Consider the following 25,979-nt stretch of genomic DNA (forward strand, 5'->3'; position numbering starts at 1 on the left):
TTTGCTTGCGCAACGATGGACTCTACGTTCATAGAAATGAACGACAAGCATTGCCTGAGGGTTCTCACTTATCTTTACACCTTTGAGATTGGTTGCATTCGTCATCCAAGCATCACAACTCCTCGCATCGACTGACGCATCAGACGAACAAATGTAGCCATTCTATCAGAATCGCAAGCGAAACTCGAAACCTGCATGAAGCCCTTGGCGTTAACCATCTCGAACAATGCATTAGCTTTGTTAACGTCCAATCACATGCGAATGTGTGGCTGCAGCTCGGAGAGTGCATTAGCGTGGAATTTAGCGTCGAGGCTGACACGAGGCTGTAGAGCATGTGCGAGATTCGTTGAAGGGTGTCGTCCGACCGTGCGACCGTGTAGTTAAGAGCTACGTCGAATCTGCAACAGTGGACAATGAGTATGAGAAAAAGTCTTGCAACCATCTTCTCTGACACTTGCAACCGTGAACTTCACTTCTCGAGGCTTGCTACTTCCGCACTGCAAGATCAGGAGCTCATAACAACACAAAAGTATCCATGTCCCAGGCCCCATTCTCCTCTAATCATCATCGGCTCTTATGTTTTACTATACCGAAACCCCTTCGGCAGCCCCTCAATCAAATCCCCAACAGGACAAATCGTCGGCGGACTCCTCGTTTCCAACCTCGCCACCCTTCTCCTCGTTGCATCCGCACAATCCCTACACCACTCCCACTCCTTCATCGCTCCATAACTCTCGAAAAAGTTTCCCGCGCAGCTCAACAACAAGAAAAGGAACTTGCCCGCCGTGACCGACCGCTGGCTATAGAAGGGAGCACATCGACAGAGTTCCCCGGCGTGCCAGAAGGCTCGGTGCTCGATGTCGATGATCTTGACAGGATTGATCGTCTGGGAGAAGTGCTTTTGGGAGAAGGCGTTATGGAGGAGCTGGAGGATGGCGCAGTCAGCCAAAAGGCATAACAGATGGACGAGCGCGCAGCCAAATCCATGTGGGACTTGTGCGAACTTGTAGAAATGGGAGAATGGCGTCGGTTTCTTCAACATAAAGATGTGCTCCTCGATATTTTCGTCGAAGCTGCCAAGATCACCGTCTATGCCGATGAGAGTTGGCGTGAGGTTCAGGGCGTTCGGGGGGAGGAGTATGATAAATTGCGCCTGTTGCAGACCTCCTAAGTGTTGAAATAGATCCAGGAACTCCCACTCCAGGTCATCCTTGGTAGTTGGGGTTGCCTGAGCTGCTACGAAATGGTCTGTTCTTTCCAGTAGACCAGGAAGAGCGTGCGTAAAAGCATCCATTAGCCCGTGCTCGCGTAGTCCGTACCATACGAAGTTGGCGTTGCTGTCATCAATGCAATCCGGATATAGTAGGTACTGGACTGCGGCAGGGAACTCAGGATCCGGATATGGTCCCAGCTGTCTAAGCTTATCCCACTCGGCCTGCGTCCACTCGACTCTTTTGCGCTCGGCAAACGCATTGAACAACGATTGAATGTGGATGTGATAGAAGAGCGGGGCCTCGAAGAAGTCGCCCTCTCCTAGTATGGAAGGACCGTGTACTCGTAGATATGTCCAAGCTCCACTGAGGTGAAGGCTCGAGTGTCTATTCCCTCCGCCTTTGTCAAGCAGTCGTGCGGGAACGGAAGGTGGCAGCATGCTTAGCGCAACGCTGGCTGCAACGATGTCTCGATGGTGATGGGCAGTTATACCAGGGGACTTCGAATTGGTTATGGCCGCCCGCAAGAGTGATATCGAGCGACCATACGACTCTTGGAGTGGCATGCCGAGCAGTCTTCGGTCCATGGTGTTATTGGCAAGATGGGCGAGACAGAGCGATTCAATCGCCACTCTGAGCATTGGCGACGCCACATGAGATCCAGCTAGGGTATGCAGGAAGGATAGCTGTGCAGTGTGAGCACAAGGTGGCGATGCAAGTGCTGCGCCAGAGTAGTTCTGGATGACAAAGTTTGCGAGCAGTTGCACCCGATTTGTGTGCGCTGAACTGGGGGAGGCCGATACTGCGTTGGTTGAGTCTTGGATGACCGGTACGAGATGCCCGCATTGTGTCTCTTTCTCCTGAACTAAAGAGGATGTGTCAAGCTTGACTTGCCATATGGCGTAGCCTTTGCAGACGCGTCCGGCGTTTACGCATCGCTTGCATGATGGACGCTCGCTGTCGCATTTTACCTTCCTCTCACTTGTACACGTTAGTCCCTCGAGTAGCACAGTCAGCGTCTGCGGGCTATGACCTACCGGCATGTTCGACAAGAGTCAGACGACATCCGAGAGGAAACCTCTCTCTTCCTCTTCGTCTTTATTCCATCAATGCTATATTGAGCCGTACCCGGTCCTTGAGAGGGGGCTTGAAGCATTTTGTGCGAGCTGTCATGATAGTGCCTGCACACGTTATCGTAAAATCACCCTTGTGGATGCATGTGCATTCGTTGTGTGGTGGAGTGTGGGCGGGGCCATCGTCAGCCTGCTGACGAAGCACAGATGCAGCTCCTTCCTTCGCGTCAATACTGTATACATATTTTGTTCGAAGGCCTTGGTGTGTTGAGCATCATCAGTCATGGTTGGACGAGCGCCGCTGAAGAATGAAGCGAGTAGCCAAAGTGCACATCAACATTTTCCCAGCTCTCCACTCCACAAATGACGAATGTCGCAAAGGCAATGATGAGGACATCATATCTGCTAAGTCCAGAGCCCAGCTGCAGACAGCACTCAATATTGACGGCATCAGCGTCAAGTTGGGTCACTTTCATACCGGGCGTTCACTTGCGCGCCCCTGCTTTACTTAGAAAGCTACTGACCGCTACTTTAATACGCTCCTTCATATCCACGTCGAACAAGAAGTCTTTAAGTGGGCGATCATTTCGAGCAAGTTCAGCCGGGATAGTGCTCGCCCCCTCGACCATGTTGCGGGCTGTGTGACGGGAGTTGCTGATGAGCGTATGCGACCTGTCGATTTGTGTGGCTGTAAATTCGGCAAATGCCACGTTAAGTTCTGAAACGGAATGGACCTGATTGAGCAATGCCCCTAGAATCGCGGCATCCTCTACCCCGATTGTAGCTCCTGCCGCCAGCCTGTGTTTGATGTCAGCCAGTTCAACCAAATCAATTGGAAAACGCACCATGGCACCGCCGAATGAGCCGCATCTCCAATCAAGCACATTCGCTCCTTGTGGAATGTTGGAAGCGGATTGATGTCCCATTCGAAGAAGCCTTCAGGCTCTGCAAGCTGAAGAATCGTGTCTTTAACGCCCTTACCCAACATGCCCCAGCCATCCCCAAAGTTCTCGTCAAGGAATCCAGCAGATAAAGGGAATCGCCATGGCGAGCTCGCTGTCTGCTCTTTCCATCCCGCAACGATGCAGGCCGCATACTCCCAGTCTTCATGGAGTGAGAAGTAGATGTTCCCCTTGGTACCGACCAACATCACAGCGCCTTCGGTCAGCGGATGGGATATGTGATCTTTGAGTAGAGCTCGTGCACGCGCGGCTGGTATCAATATACGGCCGTCCCATAATCCCGAGGGTCGTGGAACGAGTTTATCAGCGGGCCACTCTTGGATTACTAGATGTCGAATGTATGATCTGAGTCCGTCCGCACCAATGATTGCATCAGTTTGCAAACTCGTGCCGTCGTCGAATTGAATATTGTAGCGTTTGCTGGAATTCAGACTGTCCTTTACGGACGTCACTCGCTTGCCAGTGTGAAGTCTCTCTTTTGGAATCTTCTGCAAAAGCTTCGACATTAGTTTGGTTCTGTCCACGCCAATCGGGCGCTCGTGTTTAGGATAAGAGATCTGATGGGACAACTGGCCGCGATATGGTCCTTCGCCCTACCTCAGCAGTCAGATCGTTTCATTGTTAATGCACTCGATTGCTGCTCTGACCATAGCCACGGTCCATAGCTTGAGCTCTGCGCCCCCTATCTCCTCCGGGTATGATCCAAGGTCGGGATCCATTAACCTTAACGATTGGCGAGCTGTGCTTTGTAAGAGTAGGCCTTGACCAATGGCGCGGATTTCGTCATGCTTTTCGTAAATGTCAAATGTAATCTCAGGATGTTTGAGCAAAGCGTGAGCGAGGCAAAAGCCAGCAACACCGCCGCCAATGATTGAAATGTTTATCGTCATGTTGTTTAGTGTGGCATGAATTCGGTGGCACCGAAAAAGCTGCGATCAAGAAGTGGACAGGCGAAACCCAGCCGTATTCTCACAGGCTACTTCCGAGTAAATTGTAGATGGCTTGCTGTGGAAGACGAGAGCCTAGTAGATGAGAGGGGGGAAATCGACCCAAGCGTGCGTCCGGTAGCGATGGAGTTTGATGATGTTTCGCAAAGACATGCTCAAGTGAGGGCCGAAGGGAACAGGCCCTTTTGTACAGAAGGACAATAGGATGCGGCCCTAACTTGGCTTAAAACCCCCCTAAGCTGAAGTCTGTTGAAAAGGGCCTACTGAGCGAGAGCGGATCCATCTCTCTTGTCGTTTGCTGGGTATATCTTAGATTTCGCAGTTCTGTGCAGTGTTCAATAAGATGGCTGACTTCTTCTGGCGATTCGCGAGGTCGCTGCAGAAATAGGAGGCTTGGCGAACATCGAAAGGCCCCTCAGTCTGGTCTCGTTGTGGGCTTCGATAGGTCGTCATATATGGTTGCAGCGAATCTTTTTATCTGCAATATCGCTATGACATGGACCTATGTTGTTCGTGATGTAGATACTAGTCGATCTTGTACGAACATCCTTCATGGTTGTAGCATCAGGCTATTCGGATGAGAGCTTGTTTGATTTGTCTGCACATTAATGAACGCTGATGCAGGGCTATAGACGTGTGACGAGGATAACCAACACAGAAATCGTGGTGTGCGGTAGAAGGCCGGTGCGAGTTGAATGGCAAGGCCATGTCCGCAACCAGAACTCAGCCACAGAAACACAATGTGGCATGCTGTGGGAAGCGGGATCGAGACTCTTTATGGAGCCTTCGTGCCTCTGGAACTGTTGAGCACCCACTGGCCATCCTCTGTCGGGAAGTCACCATCCGCGGACAGTGGAAGCGTTCCAATAGGAAGACAAGCCTTGTCGATGCTTCCTTCTGGCCAGGGTGGAGGGCTTTCTCGCGATTCTAGTCCGTACGGAAGATCCTCAGCCTCACCACGCACGGCCCAACGGACGAAAGTGCACAGAAGACGGTCTTACGAGCGCTTGTCCGAATGTTGCAGCCTGGGGAGGGATTCAGCACTAATGTAGTCGAGCGTCCAGTGGTATACATGGGTAGGGTCACTGCCTCACCTGAGGTATATTAGTATTAGAGTTTGGTCCTGGTCGTATCTGGGCTCATTCTGCGCTGACTGCCTGTCGTCGGTCATGATGTTGGCTCGTAGCGCTAGGAGCTGTTCGATATTGGGAAGGGGTCCCCAATCTAGTACTCCGTGGTTTCAAACAACATCATACGGTATAGAGCTCCCTCTCTGACTCTCGGTGTTTGCAAAAGTTGGGTGTCTTTCCCAATGGCGTGCAGTCCAGTGGTCGCTGGCCCATTTTCCTCAAAACTCGTGTCGTTGCAGAGATCTGGAGGCGGGGACAACTTGGCTCGTTTTCCCTTTTCCGCGGCCAAAGAGATGCCGTTCTGAAGATCGTCTTGTGAGAGGCATGTATGTTGTCGGTAGTTCGCAGACACGAAACATTCCAGGTTGCCCTGACTGTACTCCAAAACAAGTGGGCCGCCGCTTGCTCATATCAGGCAAGCCGCCAAAATGCAATGCAGCGAGTTCGCCTGTGACTTCGGGATTTGGTCTTCCTGAATCCTTCAAAGCCCTCGGGTCGCGGTATTATGCTCCTTCACCACGAGGCAGACCTCGCGATGGATCATCTGAGTGTTTAGGATGTTGTTGGTGGCAGGAAAGAGTGGCTGTGTGGCTGTAGAATCCTCCTTGCTTGCTTAGTCGTCACTGCTGACTTGGCACTCCGGGCAAGCTGAAACCGGCGGGGCCGAAATGAAAGGCTCTGGATTGGGTTAGGTAATGTCAACGTTGCGGGTTAACAGAAGGCGGGGAGGTAGAAGTGTATTTATTTGGATTCTGGAGAGTGCCGAAGGAGTTTGATGTCCATGTTAGGAATGTGTCCATCACAACGATACTGGTAGCTGAGTTCGCCGACTCGGGACTACGAGAAGCCCTTCGCGAACAACTATGGGCCAGCTTGTGAACGGTCTGCGTATATTCTATCGGACGAAGGACGAATAGGCCTCATACTTCAATCATCAACCTGCAACGACATCAGTGATGCCTCTCATCTCAAGCTATGGCGTCTTCACTGGAGATCCTGAATCCGCAGTCCTGGGTGCCCAAGGAGAGCAAGAAGCAGGACCCCAGGTCTGCTAAGGTCTTAGAAGAACTCTCAACAGCCATGATCCGGATCTTCTGCGAACAAGACTGGTCCAATCCGCTCCTCAAGTACGCGTTACCGAATTTTTCGGCCTACATCGACTACGATGAGGTTCGAAGTCGATCATTGGAGGAACACATCGCCTTCCACAAATGGATGCACAAGAAGTATCCAGGATACATCTATGAGGTCGAGACGGTCTCGGCGGATGTGGACGATGTCAAGGGCTTGGCTACGGTGTGGGCTACATTGCGAGTTACCGGTCATCCGTGGAAGATACAGCGTGAGAGCGTGACCATTCTCTGGTGGAGGAGAAAAAAAGGCCAGTGGAGATGCTACAAACAATTTGGCGTATGTTCGATGGTTCCGTGGTGAACGAATCGTGGGCTGACTATTTTCAGGTGCGAGGAGTGAACTGGTACAGAACCGGCTGAGATCTTTGCTCACACTGCAATGCAGACATAGCCGCTGGATCATGGACGCATGTTGGAACCATTGACCACTTCAGCGGCCGGGTGCCAAACGCCATGGCCGGCAATGCCAAGTCAACTGCAATTCCAACATTTTGCCACATCATCCTACCATCTGCACGAGGTCAGAGGCCCCAAAATGACGGCAAAGAGCCTCGAAGGTGTTCTCAGTCGATAAGGTAGTCAGCGACCGCACCGAGACGGCAGATGGCTCGCTGAAGCCGAGGCGGCAGCAACCGTCGTCTTTCAACACAAAGGCAGATACTGCGGTTAGTTCGAGAATTGCGTTGCTCGTCGCTGTATAAAATGAGACATGAGTGAAACGAAGACGGCTCCTTCGACAGGAGACGAATCAGATGAGAACTACATTGCTCTGATCGGCATCGAGGAACGATCAGAAGTCTGCACGATCAGCGGCCAGGACTCAGTGGAATTGAATGGAGCGCACGGGGTGGTTTTCTTGGCCTGGACATTCCATTGAAGGTGATGCTCTACAAAAGGGGGAAATGGTATCAAGAACGACACAAGCCCATGCTTTCGGGCAGAGTACTCGATCGCAAGCTGCTGCGGGACCACGGCTGTGCTACCAGCATCTTAACAACATGTTTTATCAGAAGCAAAACTACCATCGAGGTCATGGGTCGGCAATCAACATTGGCTATGAAGAGGAGTTTGCATTCTCGAGTGAGTTGCCGACTATGCGTGTCCCGTCCAACACTCGCTCGACTATCTCGACATCAGGAAGCTCACTCGCGTATTAGTCCATGAAAGTCGAGTTGCATCTCGCAAGATTCCACATCTATGCTTAGCCCTCCAGTACATTACTGCATAGGGCGCACTTGTCTGCCCCACCCGGGCTTGCTTGCCTTCTTCTCTATCCGGCCACCGTGAGTCAACTCCAAATCTTTCGGGCTTGGACACCGACAACTTCATATCCGGCTCGACGTCAAGACATTCGAGGAAGACAGACAACAGAAACGACTCGAAACCTACATACTTGGACCCCTAACAGAACCCAAGTCGCCAACAATGGCGTCAACGCAACGCGACCCCAACACAATCACAATCCAAGAAGCCCTCCCTCAACACGTCTCCTCCCTCTCAACAATCCACGTCCGCTCCTTCCACCCAACCAACGCCTTCCACCGCAAAGTCTTCCCAGACACACCTCTAGTCCAAAACTGGTGGTCGAACATATTCTCCTCAGAAATCCAGGACCCCACCGCCCATGTCCTCATAGCGCTCGACACCCAAGCCACCGACCCAGCCCTCCAAGTCATTGGCGTGATCTGCATGCGCCTCATGGACCCCTCCGTCCCGGGCGCGGGGATGTGGTCGATGTATCCCCTCACAACCGACCACGATGCGGAGGAATTCCAGCCCTCGGTGGAGTTCATGGCCGAGTGGCGGGAGAAGCTGTTTGGGAGGGAGCAGCAGTGGCATTATCTGCTGGAGTATGCGGGCGTGGATCATGCGCGCAAGGGGACGGGGGTGGGGAGGAGGTTGTTGGAACGGGCGTGCGAGATTGCGGATGCGAAGGGGTACCCGGTGTTTGTGGAGGGGAATCATTTCGCGGTGGGGTGGTATCAGAAGTGTGGGTTTGAGGAGAGGGGGAGGAAGGTCATGCCTGGGAAGGAGGCGTATAAGCAGCATGTTTTGGTGAGGCCTGTTAAGGGGACGAGGTGAGAGTCGTTGGAGTCGTGATTTCTCATTAAATATATATATCTACTCATCACTCATAGACATAACAAAACGGCCCCGCCACCGTACTCAACGCCTCCTTGATCCTCAACCCTCTAAACTCATCATTCACCCCCAAATCAATCCGGTCCTCCACTGTCGCATTCCGACTAGGAGGCGAATTCAAAAACGTAACCGTCCCGGCAATGCTGCTCAATCTCTCCTCAATCTTCTCCCACACGGACATCTGCCACATCCAATACACCCGATCGATCTGTGCATGGTGCAGGAAGAACCAGGGGTCGCCAGGGCTGGTGTAGAAGTCGCTGCCGGGGTCGCCGCTGAGGATGTAGTGGCCTGCGGCGTGGACGCCGATTTCTGGGATGCCGTAGCCGAAGGGGCCTTGCATTTCGTCTTGGAAGGCGGCGATTGTGGAGCTGTGGGTGATGAGCTTGGTGGTGTTGAAGTCGGAGGCGCCACTGGCGGCGGTGACGGAGAGGTCTCGACGGATGCAGCGCGGGTTGTAGCCCAGCCCGTCCTTTTGAGGATTAGGGGATGTGGTGTCAACACCAACGAGGGCAACGGGGCCCAAGTTGACTTTGTAATCTTTAAAGGGTCCGGAGGTGATGCAGCCTCCTCCCTGGCTGGGTGGAAGGGATACGATAGGATTGTTGTCTGAAGGGAAGTGAATCGTCGGCCTGCCTGGCACATATGCGCCATTATCGCTGATGGAAGTGTCTGATCCATCGAACAGAGGGGCATTGATTACGTTATTGGAGTAGCGAGCCCAGTTCACGTAAGGTAGAGGAGCCTTAAAGCCACACTCTTCCCGCAAGGCTGTCTCGTACGTGGAGACAAAGTATCGATGCCAGGTGAGGAAGTTGCCCTATGAAAAGTCAGTCTTTGCCATCGCACTGCGAGTGCCTTCGAGCAACATACAGTCGAATGGATCGATAGCGTCTGATTAATATGAGTGCCCACAAAGTCATCATATCGATTCCTCGCTCCCGGCACCAGCTCGCCACTGATCGAAGGCCTCGTCTGAAGACATCGAACGGCATTGATATAATCCCGTTTCTCATCGTCACACAACGCATCCCATTCTACTCGCTTCTTTGCTGCATCGAATCTACAGCTCGACGTTCCATTTCGAGGGCCTTGTAGATACTTCTGCGCATTCTTCAAAGCCTGCTGTGCCAATGCGTCTGTTCCATTCGTCGACGCTGGTGTCCAATGGCTAGATTTCTGTCGTTGATGGAAGGGGCCCGGAGGAGGAAGAGCAACGGTAAAAGCGAGCAGAAACCACCACGCGACGAAAAGCGAAAGCATATCGAGATCTAACAAAGACCACCGCACAGACCCAACACAAAATCTGAAACGTGAAGAAAGCAATAAGAGTACCATGGAACAGAGACCCGAACCCTACCTTCAAATACCCAAGTCTCCATCTTCCCTTCCACGCAGCTGTACATCCACCGCCACGCTGCCAATGCCACGGCCATATACCCTGCATTACGCCGCCAGATGTAGTTGCAGATCGCAGCCTCAAGTCCGCTAGTCAAGCACGACGATCCCAGAGCTGCACACCTGCTTGGCCCTCGTCGGGCAGAGTCCGCGGATACAGCGAAAATTGCTGGAGTGTGAGGCAGGGTTGCAGAGGCACAGTGGATTAAGGATTTCTGCCAAGGGTGCTGAAGTGTGCAGCACAATATTCACGAGCTGAAGTGCAACCCCCGTCGCCGAACCCTGCAACTCCGTAGCGTGCGCGTGAGCGTGCAACAATCCCAATCCCGTAGACAGCAGTGCATGAGATAGTGCCTGATAGCGGCTGTGGTAGCCGCAGTAGCCAGGAAGTGAGGAGGCGAAAATGCTTGGAAGTTGCTTGGCCGTCGCACAAATCCGACTTCTCTCTCCGCTACTGCCCTACAAGGCCTAGCGCAGAACAATTTTCCGAAAGTATAATGCAGATGAATGACTTCTTGGGTTTTCTATGCTATAATTAGTCGGGCTGCGAGGGTGGTGTCCGTAGCGTCGACCTACGTCATGTTCAGGGCGAGGTGGGTGATGTTGCGGAGAAAGACGGTCTTGTTGTGGAGAGCTGAAGAGCTGTCGAGTTGACGAATGTGTTGCGATAGGGGAGATTATTCGATGTGTAGAGTCTGCGTTGAAAGCCTCTTGGGCTTGTCATGTTCAAGGCTCTCATCAACTTGCGATATCACACAAGGCCCAGTCTGACTGATGTTGTGCAAATCGTGAGCCGAACAGCTGAAGTTCAGCCCAAGCACTCTGCAGAAAACCCGCCGATGTTTCACAACATTCCACCTGTACAACCTCGCAGACCGCCTCTCACAGCCCAACCCAGGAGCAACCCAGTTTCAAGCCTTCAACTTACCGCCCAGCTCCCCAGGACAAACCCACCTCCCACTCTCCCCATCAAACCTCGCAACATCCGGCCACGAACAAACAGCCCTCTCAAACTCCACCCCCAAGGCAACCATATCATTGACATACTTCGTTCCCACCGCACTCTCCGGTCCTTGCCCCTTCTCAAACCACTCCACCAAACTCCAAAGCATAGAATGACTCCTTCCCTTGCACTCAGGCGGTGGAAGACCATCCTGACCAGCCGCATCCAAAACCCAAGCCCCGACTCCACCATTACAATGCCCCATACCGGGGACCATAAAGAGGCGGTAGAAGTCGCTGATATCCTCTCCTCCGCCGAGACTGTCATAGAAAGCCTCGACGGTCTCAACCCACCTCCCCGCAACGCCGGCTGGAATGACGGGGTCCGCGAACCCGTGATACTGCAGCACTTTCCCTCCCTTCTTCTCGAATGGCCTTAGATCCGGGTCGTAAGCATTCATTCCTCCAGGGTTCATCTCCTCTGCGAAATGGACGTCTTCTGACGTGAGTGTGCGCCAGTCCTAGGCGGAGTCGTTGAAGACGGCGTAGCGGTAGAAGGAAGGGCCGAATTGCGGTTCGACGCCGTTCATGAGGTAAGAGAAGCCTTCTTCGCCGCTGGGGGAGAGACCTGGGTTGACGATGTGGTTGGTGGAGTCGAGCCAGGAAGTGTACATGCGTTGGAGGTTTTGGACCTGGGCGGTGCTCAGGCAGTTTGTTGTGTTGCCGTTTGTGCAGAGGGGGACTTCTGGCCGGAAGTTGCAAATTCGAGGATCCATGATGATGCCGTCTGCAACGCCGTCTAGTCCATCACATTGCTCCAGCACGGCTTGGTGGATCGTAGACCACATGCTCGCGGGGATGTACGAGGATCGATTGTTCGGGAACTGCTCCAGCGCCACATAGATCTGCTAGGCGGAAGTATTCGTCTGTGAGGGGATGGCAGATCCCACGAGAACACCGTCATAGTCTCCTGGATAGCGTTGTGCGGCATTGAGACCTTGTCGACCACCTAGAAACGTACGTCAGCACAAGGCAGTCGCAAAATTCCGGGAAATTGACATACCAGTCGAACACCCAGCATAATACGCAAACCCCTCTCTCTTCCCATAATACGCCTTCACAATCACCTTCGCCACCCCAGTCGTGACATGTAGAGCCCGATGACCGAAGTCCACCGCCGCCTCCAGGTTATTCAACATCCACGTCCCATCACTCGAAGTCGAATCATGTCCAGTATTCGTACTCATCGTAGCAAAGCCCTTCCTCACGCCCCACACAATATCAGGGTAGTTTATTCCACCGGCGAAGCCTGAATTGCCGACCGCCAGGAACCGACCGTTCCATGTAAATGTATCAGGGAGCCAGATCTCGGCGAGGGCGGTGCTGCTGGGACTTGTCTGGACGGTGAAAGTCACCCGGCAGAGAGATGGGAGGTTGGTTTGGGCCGTGTTGTAGTTTGTCTCGGTGGATTCACCTGTGAAGTTCGAGCCAGCCGGTATAGAAGTCGCCAAGGTGACTTTTGTGCCATTCCCCAGTTTCAACTTGTCAAGAGATGAGCACGCTGTGTTGTTCGTGCTCAATGCGAATATCCGGGAGGCTAGGACAGCAATCGCTGTCGTCAGCAAGAAACGCCTCATCTCCACGCGATATGAACGTTTCTTCTCCTCGGTGTTCTGAAGTATGACGACCTTTAAAGTGCTTGATGAGATTCAGGAACGTTTGCCATGGTCTATCGGATTGGCGACAGGCATTCGACGAGGGCCTATCTCCGCGCCAAGATAGGCCAAAATTATTGCCTGGCTGCGACTTGTGTGCTGGGCTCGACTTGACAGACAGGAAATTGAACGCTCCGTGATGCCCACCTCGTGAGTTAGAGGGGTGGGGTGGATAGATTGACTTGTAGCTGCCAGGCTTCTGCGTAGCATTCGGTATATCTCTACCACTCCTTGCTCTGCCGTAGCCTCCTCGAGGAGCCTCCAGGAGCCTTTTTAATCACCATCCACATCATGATGGTCGTAGCCAGCGATAGCGAGAACCACGTGAAGATGTACCTAAACTTATTAGCATACCCCCTCATTTTCCTGGACACCAAGACAGCTCTACTCACTGCGTATGATTATTCCTCAAATTCACCTCCGGCGTCCGTCCAATCGGCACCCCCTTCGCCATGCGATCATAACTCGTCAACAAGTCCGGCCTCATCGTCTCCTCAATCCACACGGGCTGACTGCCCACATGCTCCGCCATCTGATACACATCCGGGAAATACCACTTCCCCTCCTGCGGCACATTATCCGGCGTGAACATATTCTTCTTCCAAGGCTCCCTGAGCAGCCCTTGAACAACCACCTCGCCCTGGGGTAGACCATCCAGACGCGCGGATTGCGCTGCTTTATCTTTGGAGATCCAGCCTCTGCAAACAAGGATGGTGGTATTCCCTTTGAAGCCAGGAAACTGCTCCGAGCGATCGAGCGGCGTGATGACGAGATATCCATCCTCCCCATCGTGCAACCGCGGCCCGATTAACATCTCCCGATCATGCCTCAATTTTCCCCTCGCATACACCCGTCTATAATCGAACTCTTTAATCGCATTCGGGTCGATTTGCGGCGGCAGTGGTAGAGGCTCCCTCACCAGTCTATCCTCAAACTTCGCGATGAGGTCGGTTTTCCATCCTAGGCGTTGGACTTGCCAGCAGCCAAGGATGAAGGCTGTCACGGGGATGGCGGCGAGGATGAGCAGGCCGAGTGTGTTGTGTTTTCGGTTTGCGCGGACGAGTTGGGGCGGGTTGTCGACTATTGATTGGAACTCGGGGTTGTCTGCGGGTTGTTGGTTGGAAGACTGCCATCGACGGTGTTGTCTCTGGGCGCGGAAGAGAATCGAGGGTCTGGCAGTGCGGCGGAGGCAGGCAGTGCAGATCCACGGCGGTTTCGATGAGGTTGCAGACGTGATATGGCGGGCGGGCTGCGATTGCACGATCGACCGGAAGATGAAGCGTGATTTATCCATTTGGTGGGTGATGTTTGCTTGTGGTAGACAATTTGATGGAGAAGACGAGGTGAGCTACAGCTAGGGCGGAATGGACCCGCACAAGGCTGACTTTCTAGACTCCTGTGGTTCATGCTCAAGACTTCAAGTACAAGTATGGTAGGTTGTTGCATTGCATTCAGCTCTATAATACATCATGTATGCACTACCTCTGCTAACGCTTTTGTGCACGGCCACAACTCCGAATGCTGTGCTTCAACTCAGGATCAGACGAGGATGAAACCATCGACTGAGTTGAAAGATTCGTCGGACTCTGAAAGCGCATCATATCTCTTCCTGTCCTCCAGAGCACGCAGAGCCTTAGCTTTCTAAGCTTTCTAAGCTTTGGTGCTCGCCTTGGTCGAGGCCTTCTCGTTGACAGGCTGGATTCTCGCCATCATCTCCTCTTTGGTGATCAGATGATCGATCCGCTCCAGCAGGCCCAGCAAAGACTTCATGTTCCCGCTCCACTCGTTCAGGACCTCATCCGCATCACGCTTCTTCTCGAAGCTGACGATTTGCGCCGGCCGGTCGATGCGGGCGTAGATGGTCTTGTTGACTACCAAATCCGAGATATATTTCTCCGTCTCTTGCGCTGGCAGGTCGAGAAGCTGCGTGAGCCTCGAGAAGTGGACGCGCGTGTAGTACTTGGCGATGACACGGACGTTGTGCTCAATAACACGCTTGCGGAAGTCGAGCCAGCGCTGGTGAGCCTTGGGGTCTTTTGGCGATTCGGCCTTCGAGAAGATGTCGGTGCTGTCGAGCTGGGCGCCATAATTCGATTCGATCGCGGGCCAACGCATGAGCTCGGGGACGGTGAAGAGTTTGAGAAGTTGGCCTTCGGTCGGACAGGACGAGCTGATGCGACTGTCTTGGGCGATGCGGTGGAGGAGGTCAGATTGCTCGTTGTCGTAGGGTGCGAGGAGGACGAAGTAGATCACCCGCTGGAGAGCCGCCCGTAGCTTATCGGAATCGTCCTCCACGGCCTGCGTATCCAATACTTGTCGGTAGTGCTTGCAAGCATCGAGGTACTTGTCCTCGTGTTTGGCGAGTGTGATCTGTTGCTCGTAGTAGCGAAGCTTGAGATCGGTCACATCGTCGTCTTCGGGCTCTTCCTCGCCAATCGTGCCATCTGACCGCATCCGCTCTCGCTCTTCCTTCTCTTTCCGCGCCTTCTCCAATTCCTCGGCGCTCTTCTTGGGCTTGCGTGCGAAGTAGCGGGTGCTGATCTTTCGTGCCAGAATGCCAGCCTGCGTCCAGTCACCGTCCTCAATGCAGAGCGACACTTGTTCGAGGATGAATTCCGTCTTCTCTCTTCGCGTCATCGAGCCGAAAGTCTCGACCTGAAGCTCGCAAAGAATGTCCTTTGCAGATGTGACATCGCTTTGAGATCGCTTGATGTTGGACAGTATCCGCGTCACACGGGCTCGCTCGACTTCGACAAAGATCTTGCCCTCGGTGACTGTCCGCAACGTCTCGATGACGCTCAGCTTGGTCTCGAGATTGGGTGTATCGTCCAGAAAGCTCATGACTACTTGCACCATCTTGGTGATGGCCTGCTTGAGCTGTCCATGCTTCTTGCTGAGCAGCTGCACCTGCTCATTGAGTAATGACCAGTCTCCGGCATTCTTGGCTATGGTGACGACGGCAACGAGGATGCGTGAGGTGGAGGGGAGATCGCTGGATTGTCTCGTTTGCTTCTCAAGCGGGAGGAGCTTCTCTATCGCCTGTTGTGTTTGTCCATTCTGGAGTGAATTAGCAGGCAATAATCAAGCATCAATGCTTCAACCTACCTGTGCAATCTTCTCAGCGTCTGGGATGGCAGCATCGACCTCCTTGGTGAAGTCCTTGTCGGCCTTCACGATGGACCCGTCGCCGGACATGGCGGCGGCTGTGGAACGGGAATCGGGAGGTGGGGAGTATCTGGTGTCGGTGTCGGAGTCGTGTGTAGCTGATGAGGGTGGTTAATGGAGGCGGTGAGGCTGTTTCGGTGGTGAATGGGTGTTGGTGGCAGGCAGATGGACAGTCGTGGCTTCACATCATCACAGCTGCTGGAGCACGCGCCTTCCACTTGCTGCGGCTCTGCGGCTGTTGCCGTGCACTAAACTCTACCTGGGACTCCTTCACGTGCTGACATCGAGACATTCACTTCGACATCTCCATCACACATCTCCATCACACAGCGAATGCTAGCAGAATCCCGCGTCGGACAGCTCTCAGCATCAACAGTACTCTGCTATATAACATGTTTGCGCTGCAGCCCCGTCTTCGATCCGGGTGGATTCGATACCGGCACGCATTCTCGCAACACTGCCACTCGTGACGACTATTACGTCTACCATTCGACCATGCGAATATACCCGGACCCTCATTGCAAAGGATCGTCAAGAATCAGTGGAATATTGCCACCTACCTTCCCCGTTCAGTGACGAGGAAGTGGGCCGATCTTGGCATCCGGTGATCTTTGCGCGAACAACACTCTCCAGCAGCACTGCTCGCTCACCTCAATCGTCGGCCGAGATCCTCGATGTTACCTGCAGCTAGTGTTCACCAACATGCGCGTTGTAATCCTCATGGCGTGGAAGTTCATTCGGCACGTGGCATTACAGCGATCCGCGGCTAAAGCCTTGCTCGACTGCACATTGACGAGTCGCATCGTTTCCCCAGAACCGGGGTCAGGTCGCAATGCTGATACACAAGTGAGCTTGCTTATTTACTCGCTTCTAGGAAACGCCAGTGCTTGGCGTGAGTAACAAGCTTGGGCTCTTGCTTGAATCGACTTGCCGGGTCTCGTTCCGTCCACGATCCAGAACTTGTCCATCTTACTGAACTCGCAGAAATGTTCGTATGATCTGCGTAGCATGCAGGACCAACGTGGAAACCCGACCGCACCCATCCGAGCAGATGAAAGACTATACTGGGTGGCTTGCCTATGGTCGAATCGCTAACAAGATCGCAAAAGCGAAACGGCGGTAACGAACGAAAGACCTTCGGCGTTTCGGCGTATGCAGCGTTGCTTGCAGAACACGCGAGCCGCACATGCAGAGTTTACACACCAGTGTCGACATGTACCAGAGTACCCCACGCGGAGAGCCTGAAAACAGTCGACTTCCCCGCTAGAAGGATGCATTTTGTCTTGGCTTCAGAACAATGTGAGGGGAAGTGGGTATACGCTGTTGCCGACAGGTAGGCGCGAGAAGTTCACGCCGAAGGGTTCCGTCTGTTATCTTTATAAAGACCTCGCCCTGAAGATGTTTCCGTCGTGGTATCGAAAGTCGCTGGACTCGTACCGCAAATATGGACATCTCCGAGAAGTTCCATCACAACGACCAGCTTGAGCAAATCGCTACGAATACAGAAGATGCCACCGATCTGGAGAAGACCGTACAGGTCGACACGTTACACCAAGATGAAGCCATGAAAGTTCTCGCCAGCTACGAGGGACCGTTCGAATGGACTCCTGAGGAAGAGAAGAAAGTCGTTCGCAAGATCGATCGACGGCTCCTATCCCTGCTCGTCCTGACCTACGGACTGCAATATTATGACAAGGCGATGCTTTCGCAGGCTGTGAGAAACGATCGAACCCATTCGATGAAGGGACTGCTCGCTGACAAACTCAGGCCCTGTTCGGTCTCAGGAGCGACCTCAAACTGACAATCGGCGAACGGTATTCTTACTCGTCTGCTATCTTCTACCTAGGTTTTATCTGTGGAGCCTACCCAGCCATTGTCCTCACCCAACGCTACCCGATCGAACGAGTCCTGTTCTGCATTGTCATCCTCTGGGGCATCTGTTTGATGCTCACGGCCGCATGCCACAACTACCAAGGGCTGTACGCCCAGCGGTTCTTCCTCGGCTTCCTAGAATCAGGCGTCTCGCCAGGATTCATGATGGTCGTCGGCGGGTGGTATCGAAAGGTGAGGCTCGTTATCTGTGCCGTATGGGGTAAATGAGCTAACTGATCTCGTCGCAGCAAGAGCAAGCTTTCCGTATGGGCGCCTGGTACAGCGCCACTGGCTACGTCTCCATCTTCGCACCATTGATCAACTACGGCCTCGGACACATCCAAGGTAGCCTAAGTCCATGGCGCTACATGGTATGTCTTTGGAAATCCTAGTTGAACGTCAGTGATGCTCACCTATCGCAGTACCTCGTCGCCGGAGCAATCACAGTCCTCTGGTCCTTCATCATACTTTTCTTCCTACCTCCAGATCCTGTTCGAGCCAAGCGAGTAAGTACATAGCAGTCGTCCTCATTCCAGTCCAAGGCACGTACTCACATGGTCATAGTTCACTGCCCGTGAAAGGTACATCGCAGTAGCCCGCATGCGACAGAACAACGCCGGCGTGAGAAACACACATTTCAAGACCTCCCAACTGTGGGAACTCCTCCGTGATGTCAAGTTCTGGCTGCTCTTCGCCACCGCATTCTGCATGCTCGTTGTCAATGGACCTGTTTCGACCTTTACACCGATCATCATCAACCAACTCGGGTTTAGCGGTCTCAACTCCCTCTTGCTCGTCATGCCCGCCGGTGCGATCATTGGCACGATCGAGCTCATGACGCCGTATATCGCGATGAAGTATAAGGGGTGGAGGTGTTGGCTTGTGGCTATCACAGTAGCGGTCTCTCTTCTGGCGAGTTGTTTGCTTTGGCGATCAGCAGCACGGGCGGGAGGCTGTTCGCCGTGTACATCCTGGCGTCCTACGGTGGTGGCTATGCCGTACTGATGAGTGTAAGCCGCGCCTGTGCTCACAACACCACCGTCTTAACTAACACCCCCCAGATCGTCATCGTCAACAGCGCCGGCTACACCAAACGCTCCCTCAGCTCCAGCGGCGTCTTCATCGGCTACTGCCTAGGTACCTTCAACCTCCCATCCTTCCACAACCCCCTTCACTGACCAAACCCTCCAGGTAACTTCCTCGGCCCCCTCGTCTTCAAAGCCACCGAAGCGCCCGAATACCGCACGGGCTGGATCACCACCGTCGCCACGCTCTCCGCGACCATCGTCCTCATCATCACGTACCGATTCGTGTGCGTGTGGGATAACAAGAAGAGGGATCGCGCGGGCAGTGAGGGGTTTGATCATGCGTATGAGGATGATTTTACGGATAAGACGAATAAGCAGTTTCGGTATACGCTGTAGGGGAGTGGATGAGACAGGTGCGATTGAGTAGATGCTTCTAAAGGACTTTGCCAGACTTTTTTCTTTGTTTTGCCCTTCGATATGCTCACGACATCGACTGGTCATTTCTTATCCGATGATTCCGACTCTCCGGGCTTTGATGGCCTTAGTGTGCCCGTCGTATCGTAGGCACCACGGTGTGAGTCCATTGCTCGGGAAACGTTCGAGATGCGGTGATGAAGCGTTCGTTGACAGAGGAGAGTTGGTGGTTGGGTGGTTGGCAAGGGGTCAAGTAAGAAAGGAAAGATGTTCTTCAGCGTCCGATAATACGGCTAACGGTGCTGCGTTGTGAAGTGCAAGTGGTTGAAGGAAGCAAGTGCATGTCGAGATTTTATTTTCTGAACTTGTATGGTGTGAATAGTGCGGTGTGGTTAGAGGAGTAGCAGTGTATATGGGAGAATTGGTCGTGAAGAATGAGACAAGCCACTGAAGTGTTCAAGGGATGCAGTGAGCCAGCCAAATCCCATCACGAGCCACGAAAATCATAGATCGGAGCACCTGCATTGCCTTGGGGCATTGTAGTCAGTCTGGGCCGAAGTAACAGGGCATGCTTTCGACTCACGACCTTCACGACGAGGCTTCGGAGTGAACACGCTACCATCATCCCATTCATACTCGACGCCATCATCGTTCAGGACCTGCAGCCGCCATCAGCGAGACAGTATTGGTGGCTGCAAATGATTTTTTTGCTGACCTTCGCAGACAGCGTCTCCCCGCCATCAAACAGAGTCTTGACCATGTCCTCAGACGGCACGAGCACCTGTCGCCTCAGCACGAAGGCAAAATGCAGGCCCTCAGGAAGCCATCCAGGATCTTCATTCTCTACCGAATCTATCACCCTTTAGGCTGCAGCTACGAGAGAAGTAGCGAGGAGGAGAGTAGTAGCTCACGGAACATGGCGCGGATCGGTTCAGAGATGGTCTCGTTTTCATTGATGTCCATTTGGCGGGAGAAGTGGGCGTATGATCGTTTCAGTTGAAAGGAGAGCTCGCCGTTTTGTCGATAGCCTCGTTTTGCATACCCTCTGCCGCGCACATTTCGTCTGCTCAGGGTGCGACGGGCGGGAGGCATTTTGAGGTGTCAATGTGGTATTCAAGCACAACTACGCGGTTTGAAGGAGAGGAGAAGATGAAGCATTTGTTGGATACAGGCTCTCCTGCGGTTTTGATGCCCATTGGGCTGCAAAGTCAAACTACTCATGTCGCGCGGATGTACAAGGTGATGGTGTTGGGGGAGAGTTCAATGGAGGAGGGTGGGAACCCCTGCTGCAGCCCTGCTGTTGGCTCAATCTCGGCTAAATTGCTAGCGCCCTGTCTCCACCAAGTGCTTGCTTTCTTCAGCTCCTCGCATCCACTAGGACCACGGCCAAGCATCACTTTTCTCAATGACGCAGGAGGTGTCGCTGCATTCTTGTCTACAACTCTGTTATAATCAGCCCCTTTCGTCCTTGCCCACCTGAAGTTTTGATCGTTTCCGGTATGCCGATAGCGAAAGCGGCGACGTTTTCAGCCGGCATGGCTGCCTCTCAGATGAGAGATCGAAAGGGCGAGCCGAAGGTGCTCACGGCAGAGGAAACGAGGAAGGAGTCTCTGTCTGGGAAACAGAGCGCAGAAGGGAGACCCAGCATCGACACGAATGCGAGCAGCGCCATGAGTCAATATGATGCTTCCTCCAAGTCGAAGTCACTTCGAAGCTCCCGGACGGCGACAGACTCACTATACAGTTCCTCTACGGAAGATGCACAATCCATCCGAGTATACACAAAAGGGTCGAGTCTCAGTTCTGGGTTTGCCTATCATCCAGCCTTGTTCGATATGCAGGTCCATCCGACCAGGTGGGATGAGTTCAGCGCCCAGGTCGTTGAATCTACAAAGCTCAGTCTCGGTGATAATGCCAATGCATGGGCTACTGGTATTTTGTCTTTCACCATATTCCCGCATCCATGGCACATTGGACGAAACCAAAGCCGTCGGCTCCAAGAGAAGAGAGTCAAGACTGGTCTGAGCGATGCCTCTGAGGGTGCTTTGGGCGATGTAATGCGAAATTGGAACGATGGCTACTTTCAAGAACGTGGCTTGGTCGCAAGATTGGAGCTCAGCGAAGAAGCGATGAGGTCTCCCGATCAGCAAAGCTCTTTGATCTCGGGAGAAGCGCATTGGCATCTCAAGAAGGAGGACCGTGACCGCCATCGTCAAGAGCGCAAGTTTGTCCTTGTAGTGTCTAAATTGGGCGAGACGTTACCACAAGAACCGGGAGTCGTGCACGAGCTTCCCGTGGAGACTACGCCATCGGAACTGGCAGACGTCAAGGACGCAAAATACCATATGGCAGAAGCTCCAGGTGATCTACCCACGACGCCAGCGGAATTGCCTGGCGACGGCAAGCGCGCTGAAGTGCCAGGATGGGATCAGTATGCAGAACTCGAGGCCAATAATGAGGACCTCTTAAAGAAGGAGACCCTGATGGTCACTGCAGACACACACGCACTTTTGAACAAAGACCTGAAATCAGGATGAGACGGCTATACTCCAATCGGCATCTGCGCTGTTATTTGTCCGGCATCTGGTTGCGATCGCACGTGGAAGGATGGCTTCGTTGAATTGCCAAGCCTATCTGGAGAGGACATTACCATCTTGACGAGGTCCAGTCTCGAATGATTGCAATTATCTAATCGAAGGCTGGGTCGGTGCGAATTGCTCTTATGACTGCCTTGGTGTCACTTTGAGACTGACCATTAGCTACGAATGGCTCTCCCATCGCTTGTCCCCAAATCTGGGCACAGATACCATTCGACGGCTGCCAAGCTGGCTATGATTGCCGTTGGAGCAGTATGATCGACGTGGAGCCTGGAGGCTTGTGTCCAACATCCTCTTATTTTGACACTGCAGACCGCTTGACCAAGTACGATACATCTAGGCGAGTCTTCTACCGCGGCCTGTCGAAGAAGATGCATGGCACGTTGACTTCGTCCCGACTGGTTGTCATGGCAGGGAACGCCTCGGCCTTGTTACTGATAACGACTCTATTGTCTACCTCTCGCACGGTAGTCCGCATTCAACCTACAGTCTCTGGCATAAACGTTAGCAACCCCTGCTAGCGTCTTGCAAACAAATCCTGTCTGTGCGATTGAGCACTGACAGCGTGTGCGTGTCGACCTTTCACCGTTAGGCTAGCAGGGGTTGCTAACGTTTGTGCTGGGGACTGTATTTTGCGGCTGCTTCCCCGGCTGCAAATACAGCGCGATTCGCACGTAGATCTCTACCGCTTGGGTCGATATAAAGTCTAACTGACTGCCTATATTGGCAAAGTGCAACGGCCAACCACCCGCCGCGCTCCTTCACTATCAGGAATGCGGAGTAACTCAACAACAAAATGAAACTCAAGGATTCTCAGGCGGCCATTGAAAAAAACCCGCCTTCTCTGCAACGATCACGACATACCGGGAAGTGACTTCACCATCGACAATGCCCTCCCTAATACCGAAGCGCATTCAGAATGCCCACCCTCTGCTATTCACACCAGATCAGCACACTGATCGTCACAAATGTACGCGACAGGTACCAATGCGCGTGCTTGCTATGGGATATTCCCGTACGGGTACCGCTTCAATGTCGAAAGCACTTGAGATGCTGGACATGCCATGCTACCACTTCTACCGCATCCTGACCAGCATCCGCGATGCCGACATGTGGCTGGAAGCGGTCCAGTACAAAACTTCGAACAACAGAGCAAAGCTTGACAGGAAGTTCTGGGATGGCCTTCTTGGACATGTCTCTGCAGTCGCGGACAAGCCCTGTCTGGACTTCGCCGAGGAACTCATAACAACCTACCCAGAAGCAAAAGTCATCCTCTGGGAGAGGGACGAAGACGAATGGTTCCGCAGCATGGACGAGACGCTGATCAAGAACTACGGGAAGCCGCAATCGAAAGTCTTCGCGGCGATAGACTACGACTGGCTAGGAAGAATCTCTGCCATGACCCATGCGATTACGAGGCTGTGCTACGGTTCGAACGATCGCGAGCAGATTCGAGCAAATGCGCGGCTTGTGTATCGACAGCATTTCAAGACTGTCAGGAGACTTCTCAAGGACCAGCCTGATCGATTACTCGAATATAAGATGGGAGATGGGTGGGAGCCGATCTGCCAATTCCTTGAACTGCCGGTCCCAGCTAAGCCTTTTCCTCACGTCAACGAGAGCGAGTACATGGAGTCGCAGCGGGTGGCGTTGTTACTCAAGATCCTCGATCGTGTGTTCTGGAAGGTTGTGGCGGTTGTGAGTCCGGTGCTTGTTTTGTTGGTGGCGTACCGCATGTCGAGGAATGATAGAATATCGTTCAAACAGCTCCTTGCGGCGGTATTCAACCAAGCAATGAGGATACGGACGACTTCTGTGCAATCGAAGGTGGAATAGGCCTCAAGAGCAAGGCTCTGATGTCTGGAACGATTTCCCGGAGCTCTCACTATTCGATGCGAGTGGTCGATCAAACGTTCGGCAAACTCTTCGATAGCACTCGTTGCACCAGCATTTACGATCTTGCTAGATGCCAGCCCTGAGCCCGGCATGAGAGCTCTCTGGACCCAATACCTCAGATAGCGAATTGCCTTTCCACTCAGGCTACGCAGAACCTTTATTCGAGCCACTTGGAGTAGGCATTTGGCTACCGGGGAAGGATCTGAGCACGATTCGACGCTATCGAGCACCCTCACAGAAGATGTTCTCAGTCTCAATCTGGACCAAGCGCTACGAAGTCAGTCGTCAAGAAGAACAGACAGAAAGAAACATTCATCGGGGTCCCATTGATTTACTCGCTCTTTCTGACCCGGTGATCGATTGCACGTGCGACTTTAGTGCAATGTTCTCTGCAAATGCACTTCTTGCAATATCTTCGCGGCTAAGCCGACAGCTCCAATCCGGCGCTTTACTCAAAACCGAGAAGGACTTGTAGAGGCTTTTCCTATGTGCCTCGCGAAGAGGGAGGATTTTGCGAGAGCCGTGTGGTAAACATGCTCGTCGGCCGAGGGAGGATATTCAAACGAACTCCGCATTGCCCTCTGGTGCATAACTTCGAACTCCTTCTCGGCCTCACGAGCATGCAAGACTATTTCACTAGCAACTCGTTATAGGCAGGCTGTAACTTCGGAGATGGTATCATTCTTTTTCCGAGGCGAGTGCCGTTGCACAAGAGGAAGTACAAAAGAAGTCTCTTATCTGATCGAATCTTCCCGCAGGGAGAGAGTTTCTTTTGCATCTTGTCACAATGGCGAACAACATCGCAGACGAGAAGACCAGCACTGTCGTTGCTGAGCCCACAATCATGACGGCAACGCCAACCTCAATACCAGACGAAGAGAAAGATGTCGGCACCATCTCATCACCCTCCCCTCCCTCACCGCCCTTCACAAGCCCATACGACTGGCCTCTCACCCGCAAAATCGCCATCGCCCTCATCGTCTCCCTCGGCCAACTCGTAACCCTCATGTCCGCCTCCATGATGGCGCCCGCCCTCCCCACCATCGGTCGAGACCTCCACATGGGCTCGACCGAAATCCAAATCTCCTTCTCGATCTACCTCCTCGGTCTCGCGTTTGGACCATTCCTGATCGGGCCGGCGAGTGAGATGTTTGGCAGGAAGTCGGTGTGGACCTGCTGTAATCTGTGGTATATCTTTTGGAATGCGATTTGTCCCGTGGGGAAGTCGGCGGCGGTGATGGTTGTTGGGAGGCTTTTGGCGGGCGCTGGGGCGAGTTGTGGGACTACGGTGAGGACATTGAGATTGTGAGCGTGGAGTTTGTATGCTGATGGTGGTCCTAGATGACTGGGCCTATTGTGGCTGATATGTTCACGAGAGAGAACCGCGGCAAGTCCATTGCTTTGGCGACTGTATTTCCCTACCTGGGCCCGGCCTTAGGTCCAATCGTAGGCGGTGTCGTCAGTCAGAAAGTCAGTTGGCCATGGCTCTTCTGGGTCCTGAGCATCTTCGACGGAGCTGTGTTGCTCGTTGGAATCCTGTTCATCCGCGAGAGTTACATGCCCGTCCTCTTGCGAAGACACCAACGCAAGGTCAACGGACTGAAAAGAGAGCCATTCCTCAGCGCATACCCCGAGCTACTACGCAAAGCGCGAACCGCCTTGGCCGTTCCAATTCGACTCCTCTTCCGTCGACCCATCATCATCATCCTATCCTTCCTCATGGGTCTCGAATTCGGCGTCTACGTCCTCTGGCTCTCGGTCTACGCCACGCTCTTCATCGACGAGTACCACGAAACACCCACCATCTCCTCGCTGCACTACATCGCCATCGCCATGGGAGCTTGGCTCGCTGCCCAAGTCGGCGGCCAGACCCTAGACATAATCTTCAAGAAAATGAAAGCCCGCCGTCCAAACGAAGAAGCACCACCAGAGTACCGCGTCCCTTTACTCGCGATCGGAGTCCTCATCTGCCCCGTCGGTCTCTTCTGGGCAGGTTGGTCCGCCCAAAGCGGCATCCACTGGATCATGGTCGACATCGGCTCCGTGATCTTCACGATCGGGGGCTTCGTCACCGCGCAAGCCGTGCTCGCCTACCTTCTCGACGAGTTCCAGAAATCCGCTGCGTCGGCCAATGCGGCGGCGAGGATGCTCAGTAATTTGTTTGGGTTTAGTTTTCCGTTGTTTGCGCCGCAGTTGTATGCGACTTTGGGGTATGGGTGGGGCACGACGCTGCTGGCGTTGGTTTGGACTGTTTTTGCGGTGCCGTTGACGGTTATGCTTTGGTTTAGAGGGGCGGAGGTTAGGGCTGTTGGGAGGAGGGAGGAGAATGACTTGTAGCCGTTCGATAGGCATTG

At 53.3% G+C, this 25,979-nt stretch overlaps 13 protein-coding genes across 13 annotated transcripts; 6 read left to right on the forward strand and 7 right to left on the reverse strand.

Annotated features, from left to right (window-relative positions):
* Positions 1-574: 574 nt before the first annotated feature.
* M409DRAFT_51395 (uncharacterized protein) lies at positions 575-2,254 on the reverse strand (the record flags this gene model as incomplete). The annotated part of the gene is made up of 1 exon (XM_033811791.1): positions 575-2,254. The coding sequence occupies one exon, from the start codon at positions 2,252-2,254 to the stop codon at positions 575-577; it is 1,680 nt and encodes a 559-aa protein (XP_033671230.1).
* Positions 2,255-2,769: 515 nt separating this feature from the next.
* Positions 2,770-4,136, reverse strand: M409DRAFT_51396 (uncharacterized protein; the record flags this gene model as incomplete). The annotated part of the gene is made up of 3 exons (XM_033811792.1): positions 2,770-3,082; positions 3,130-3,839; positions 3,894-4,136. The coding sequence occupies 3 exons, from the start codon at positions 4,134-4,136 to the stop codon at positions 2,770-2,772; spliced, it is 1,266 nt and encodes a 421-aa protein (XP_033671231.1).
* A 2,162-nt stretch (positions 4,137-6,298) lies between these two features.
* Positions 6,299-7,030, forward strand: M409DRAFT_51397 (uncharacterized protein; the record flags this gene model as incomplete). The annotated part of the gene is made up of 2 exons (XM_033811793.1): positions 6,299-6,733; positions 6,848-7,030. 2 exons carry the CDS (start codon positions 6,299-6,301, stop codon positions 7,028-7,030), a joined length of 618 nt encoding a protein of 205 aa, XP_033671232.1.
* Positions 7,031-7,881: 851 nt separating this feature from the next.
* Positions 7,882-8,538, forward strand: M409DRAFT_64118 (uncharacterized protein; the record flags this gene model as incomplete). The annotated part of the gene is made up of 1 exon (XM_033815929.1): positions 7,882-8,538. The coding sequence occupies one exon, from the start codon at positions 7,882-7,884 to the stop codon at positions 8,536-8,538; it is 657 nt and encodes a 218-aa protein (XP_033671233.1).
* A 46-nt stretch (positions 8,539-8,584) lies between these two features.
* Positions 8,585-9,861, reverse strand: M409DRAFT_64119 (uncharacterized protein; the record flags this gene model as incomplete). Its single annotated transcript, XM_033815930.1, has 2 exons — positions 8,585-9,418; positions 9,472-9,861. 2 exons carry the CDS (start codon positions 9,859-9,861, stop codon positions 8,585-8,587), a joined length of 1,224 nt encoding a protein of 407 aa, XP_033671234.1.
* A 1,046-nt stretch (positions 9,862-10,907) lies between these two features.
* M409DRAFT_64120 (uncharacterized protein) lies at positions 10,908-12,863 on the reverse strand (the record flags this gene model as incomplete). Its single annotated transcript, XM_033815931.1, has 5 exons — positions 10,908-11,459; positions 11,520-11,822; positions 11,889-11,947; positions 12,002-12,412; positions 12,773-12,863. The coding sequence occupies 5 exons, from the start codon at positions 12,861-12,863 to the stop codon at positions 10,908-10,910; spliced, it is 1,416 nt and encodes a 471-aa protein (XP_033671235.1).
* Positions 12,864-12,874: 11 nt separating this feature from the next.
* Positions 12,875-13,947, reverse strand: M409DRAFT_64121 (uncharacterized protein; the record flags this gene model as incomplete). The annotated part of the gene is made up of 2 exons (XM_033815932.1): positions 12,875-12,989; positions 13,046-13,947. 2 exons carry the CDS (start codon positions 13,945-13,947, stop codon positions 12,875-12,877), a joined length of 1,017 nt encoding a protein of 338 aa, XP_033671236.1.
* A 356-nt stretch (positions 13,948-14,303) lies between these two features.
* M409DRAFT_51401 (uncharacterized protein) lies at positions 14,304-15,848 on the reverse strand (the record flags this gene model as incomplete). The annotated part of the gene is made up of 2 exons (XM_033811794.1): positions 14,304-15,710; positions 15,759-15,848. 2 exons carry the CDS (start codon positions 15,846-15,848, stop codon positions 14,304-14,306), a joined length of 1,497 nt encoding a protein of 498 aa, XP_033671237.1.
* Positions 15,849-17,262: 1,414 nt separating this feature from the next.
* Positions 17,263-19,114, forward strand: M409DRAFT_19168 (uncharacterized protein; the record flags this gene model as incomplete). Its single annotated transcript, XM_033804810.1, has 8 exons — positions 17,263-17,532; positions 17,586-17,882; positions 17,939-18,061; positions 18,113-18,196; positions 18,255-18,547; positions 18,586-18,700; positions 18,752-18,827; positions 18,882-19,114. The coding sequence occupies 8 exons, from the start codon at positions 17,263-17,265 to the stop codon at positions 19,112-19,114; spliced, it is 1,491 nt and encodes a 496-aa protein (XP_033671238.1).
* A 505-nt stretch (positions 19,115-19,619) lies between these two features.
* Positions 19,620-20,224, reverse strand: M409DRAFT_51403 (uncharacterized protein; the record flags this gene model as incomplete). Its single annotated transcript, XM_033811795.1, has 4 exons — positions 19,620-19,660; positions 19,716-19,791; positions 19,848-19,984; positions 20,044-20,224. The coding sequence occupies 4 exons, from the start codon at positions 20,222-20,224 to the stop codon at positions 19,620-19,622; spliced, it is 435 nt and encodes a 144-aa protein (XP_033671239.1).
* Positions 20,225-20,667: 443 nt separating this feature from the next.
* Positions 20,668-21,669, forward strand: M409DRAFT_51404 (uncharacterized protein; the record flags this gene model as incomplete). Its single annotated transcript, XM_033811796.1, has 1 exon — positions 20,668-21,669. The coding sequence occupies one exon, from the start codon at positions 20,668-20,670 to the stop codon at positions 21,667-21,669; it is 1,002 nt and encodes a 333-aa protein (XP_033671240.1).
* A 948-nt stretch (positions 21,670-22,617) lies between these two features.
* M409DRAFT_51405 (uncharacterized protein) lies at positions 22,618-23,565 on the forward strand (the record flags this gene model as incomplete). Its single annotated transcript, XM_033811797.1, has 1 exon — positions 22,618-23,565. One exon carries the CDS (start codon positions 22,618-22,620, stop codon positions 23,563-23,565), a length of 948 nt encoding a protein of 315 aa, XP_033671241.1.
* A 904-nt stretch (positions 23,566-24,469) lies between these two features.
* Positions 24,470-25,962, forward strand: M409DRAFT_35938 (uncharacterized protein; the record flags this gene model as incomplete). The annotated part of the gene is made up of 2 exons (XM_033810473.1): positions 24,470-24,913; positions 24,967-25,962. 2 exons carry the CDS (start codon positions 24,470-24,472, stop codon positions 25,960-25,962), a joined length of 1,440 nt encoding a protein of 479 aa, XP_033671242.1.
* Positions 25,963-25,979: the final 17 nt, after the last annotated feature.

The sequence above is a fragment of the Zasmidium cellare genome (genome assembly GCF_010093935.1).
Source record: "Zasmidium cellare ATCC 36951 unplaced genomic scaffold M409scaffold_7, whole genome shotgun sequence".
In the NCBI taxonomy this organism is placed as follows: Eukaryota; Fungi; Ascomycota; class Dothideomycetes; order Mycosphaerellales; family Mycosphaerellaceae; genus Zasmidium; species Zasmidium cellare.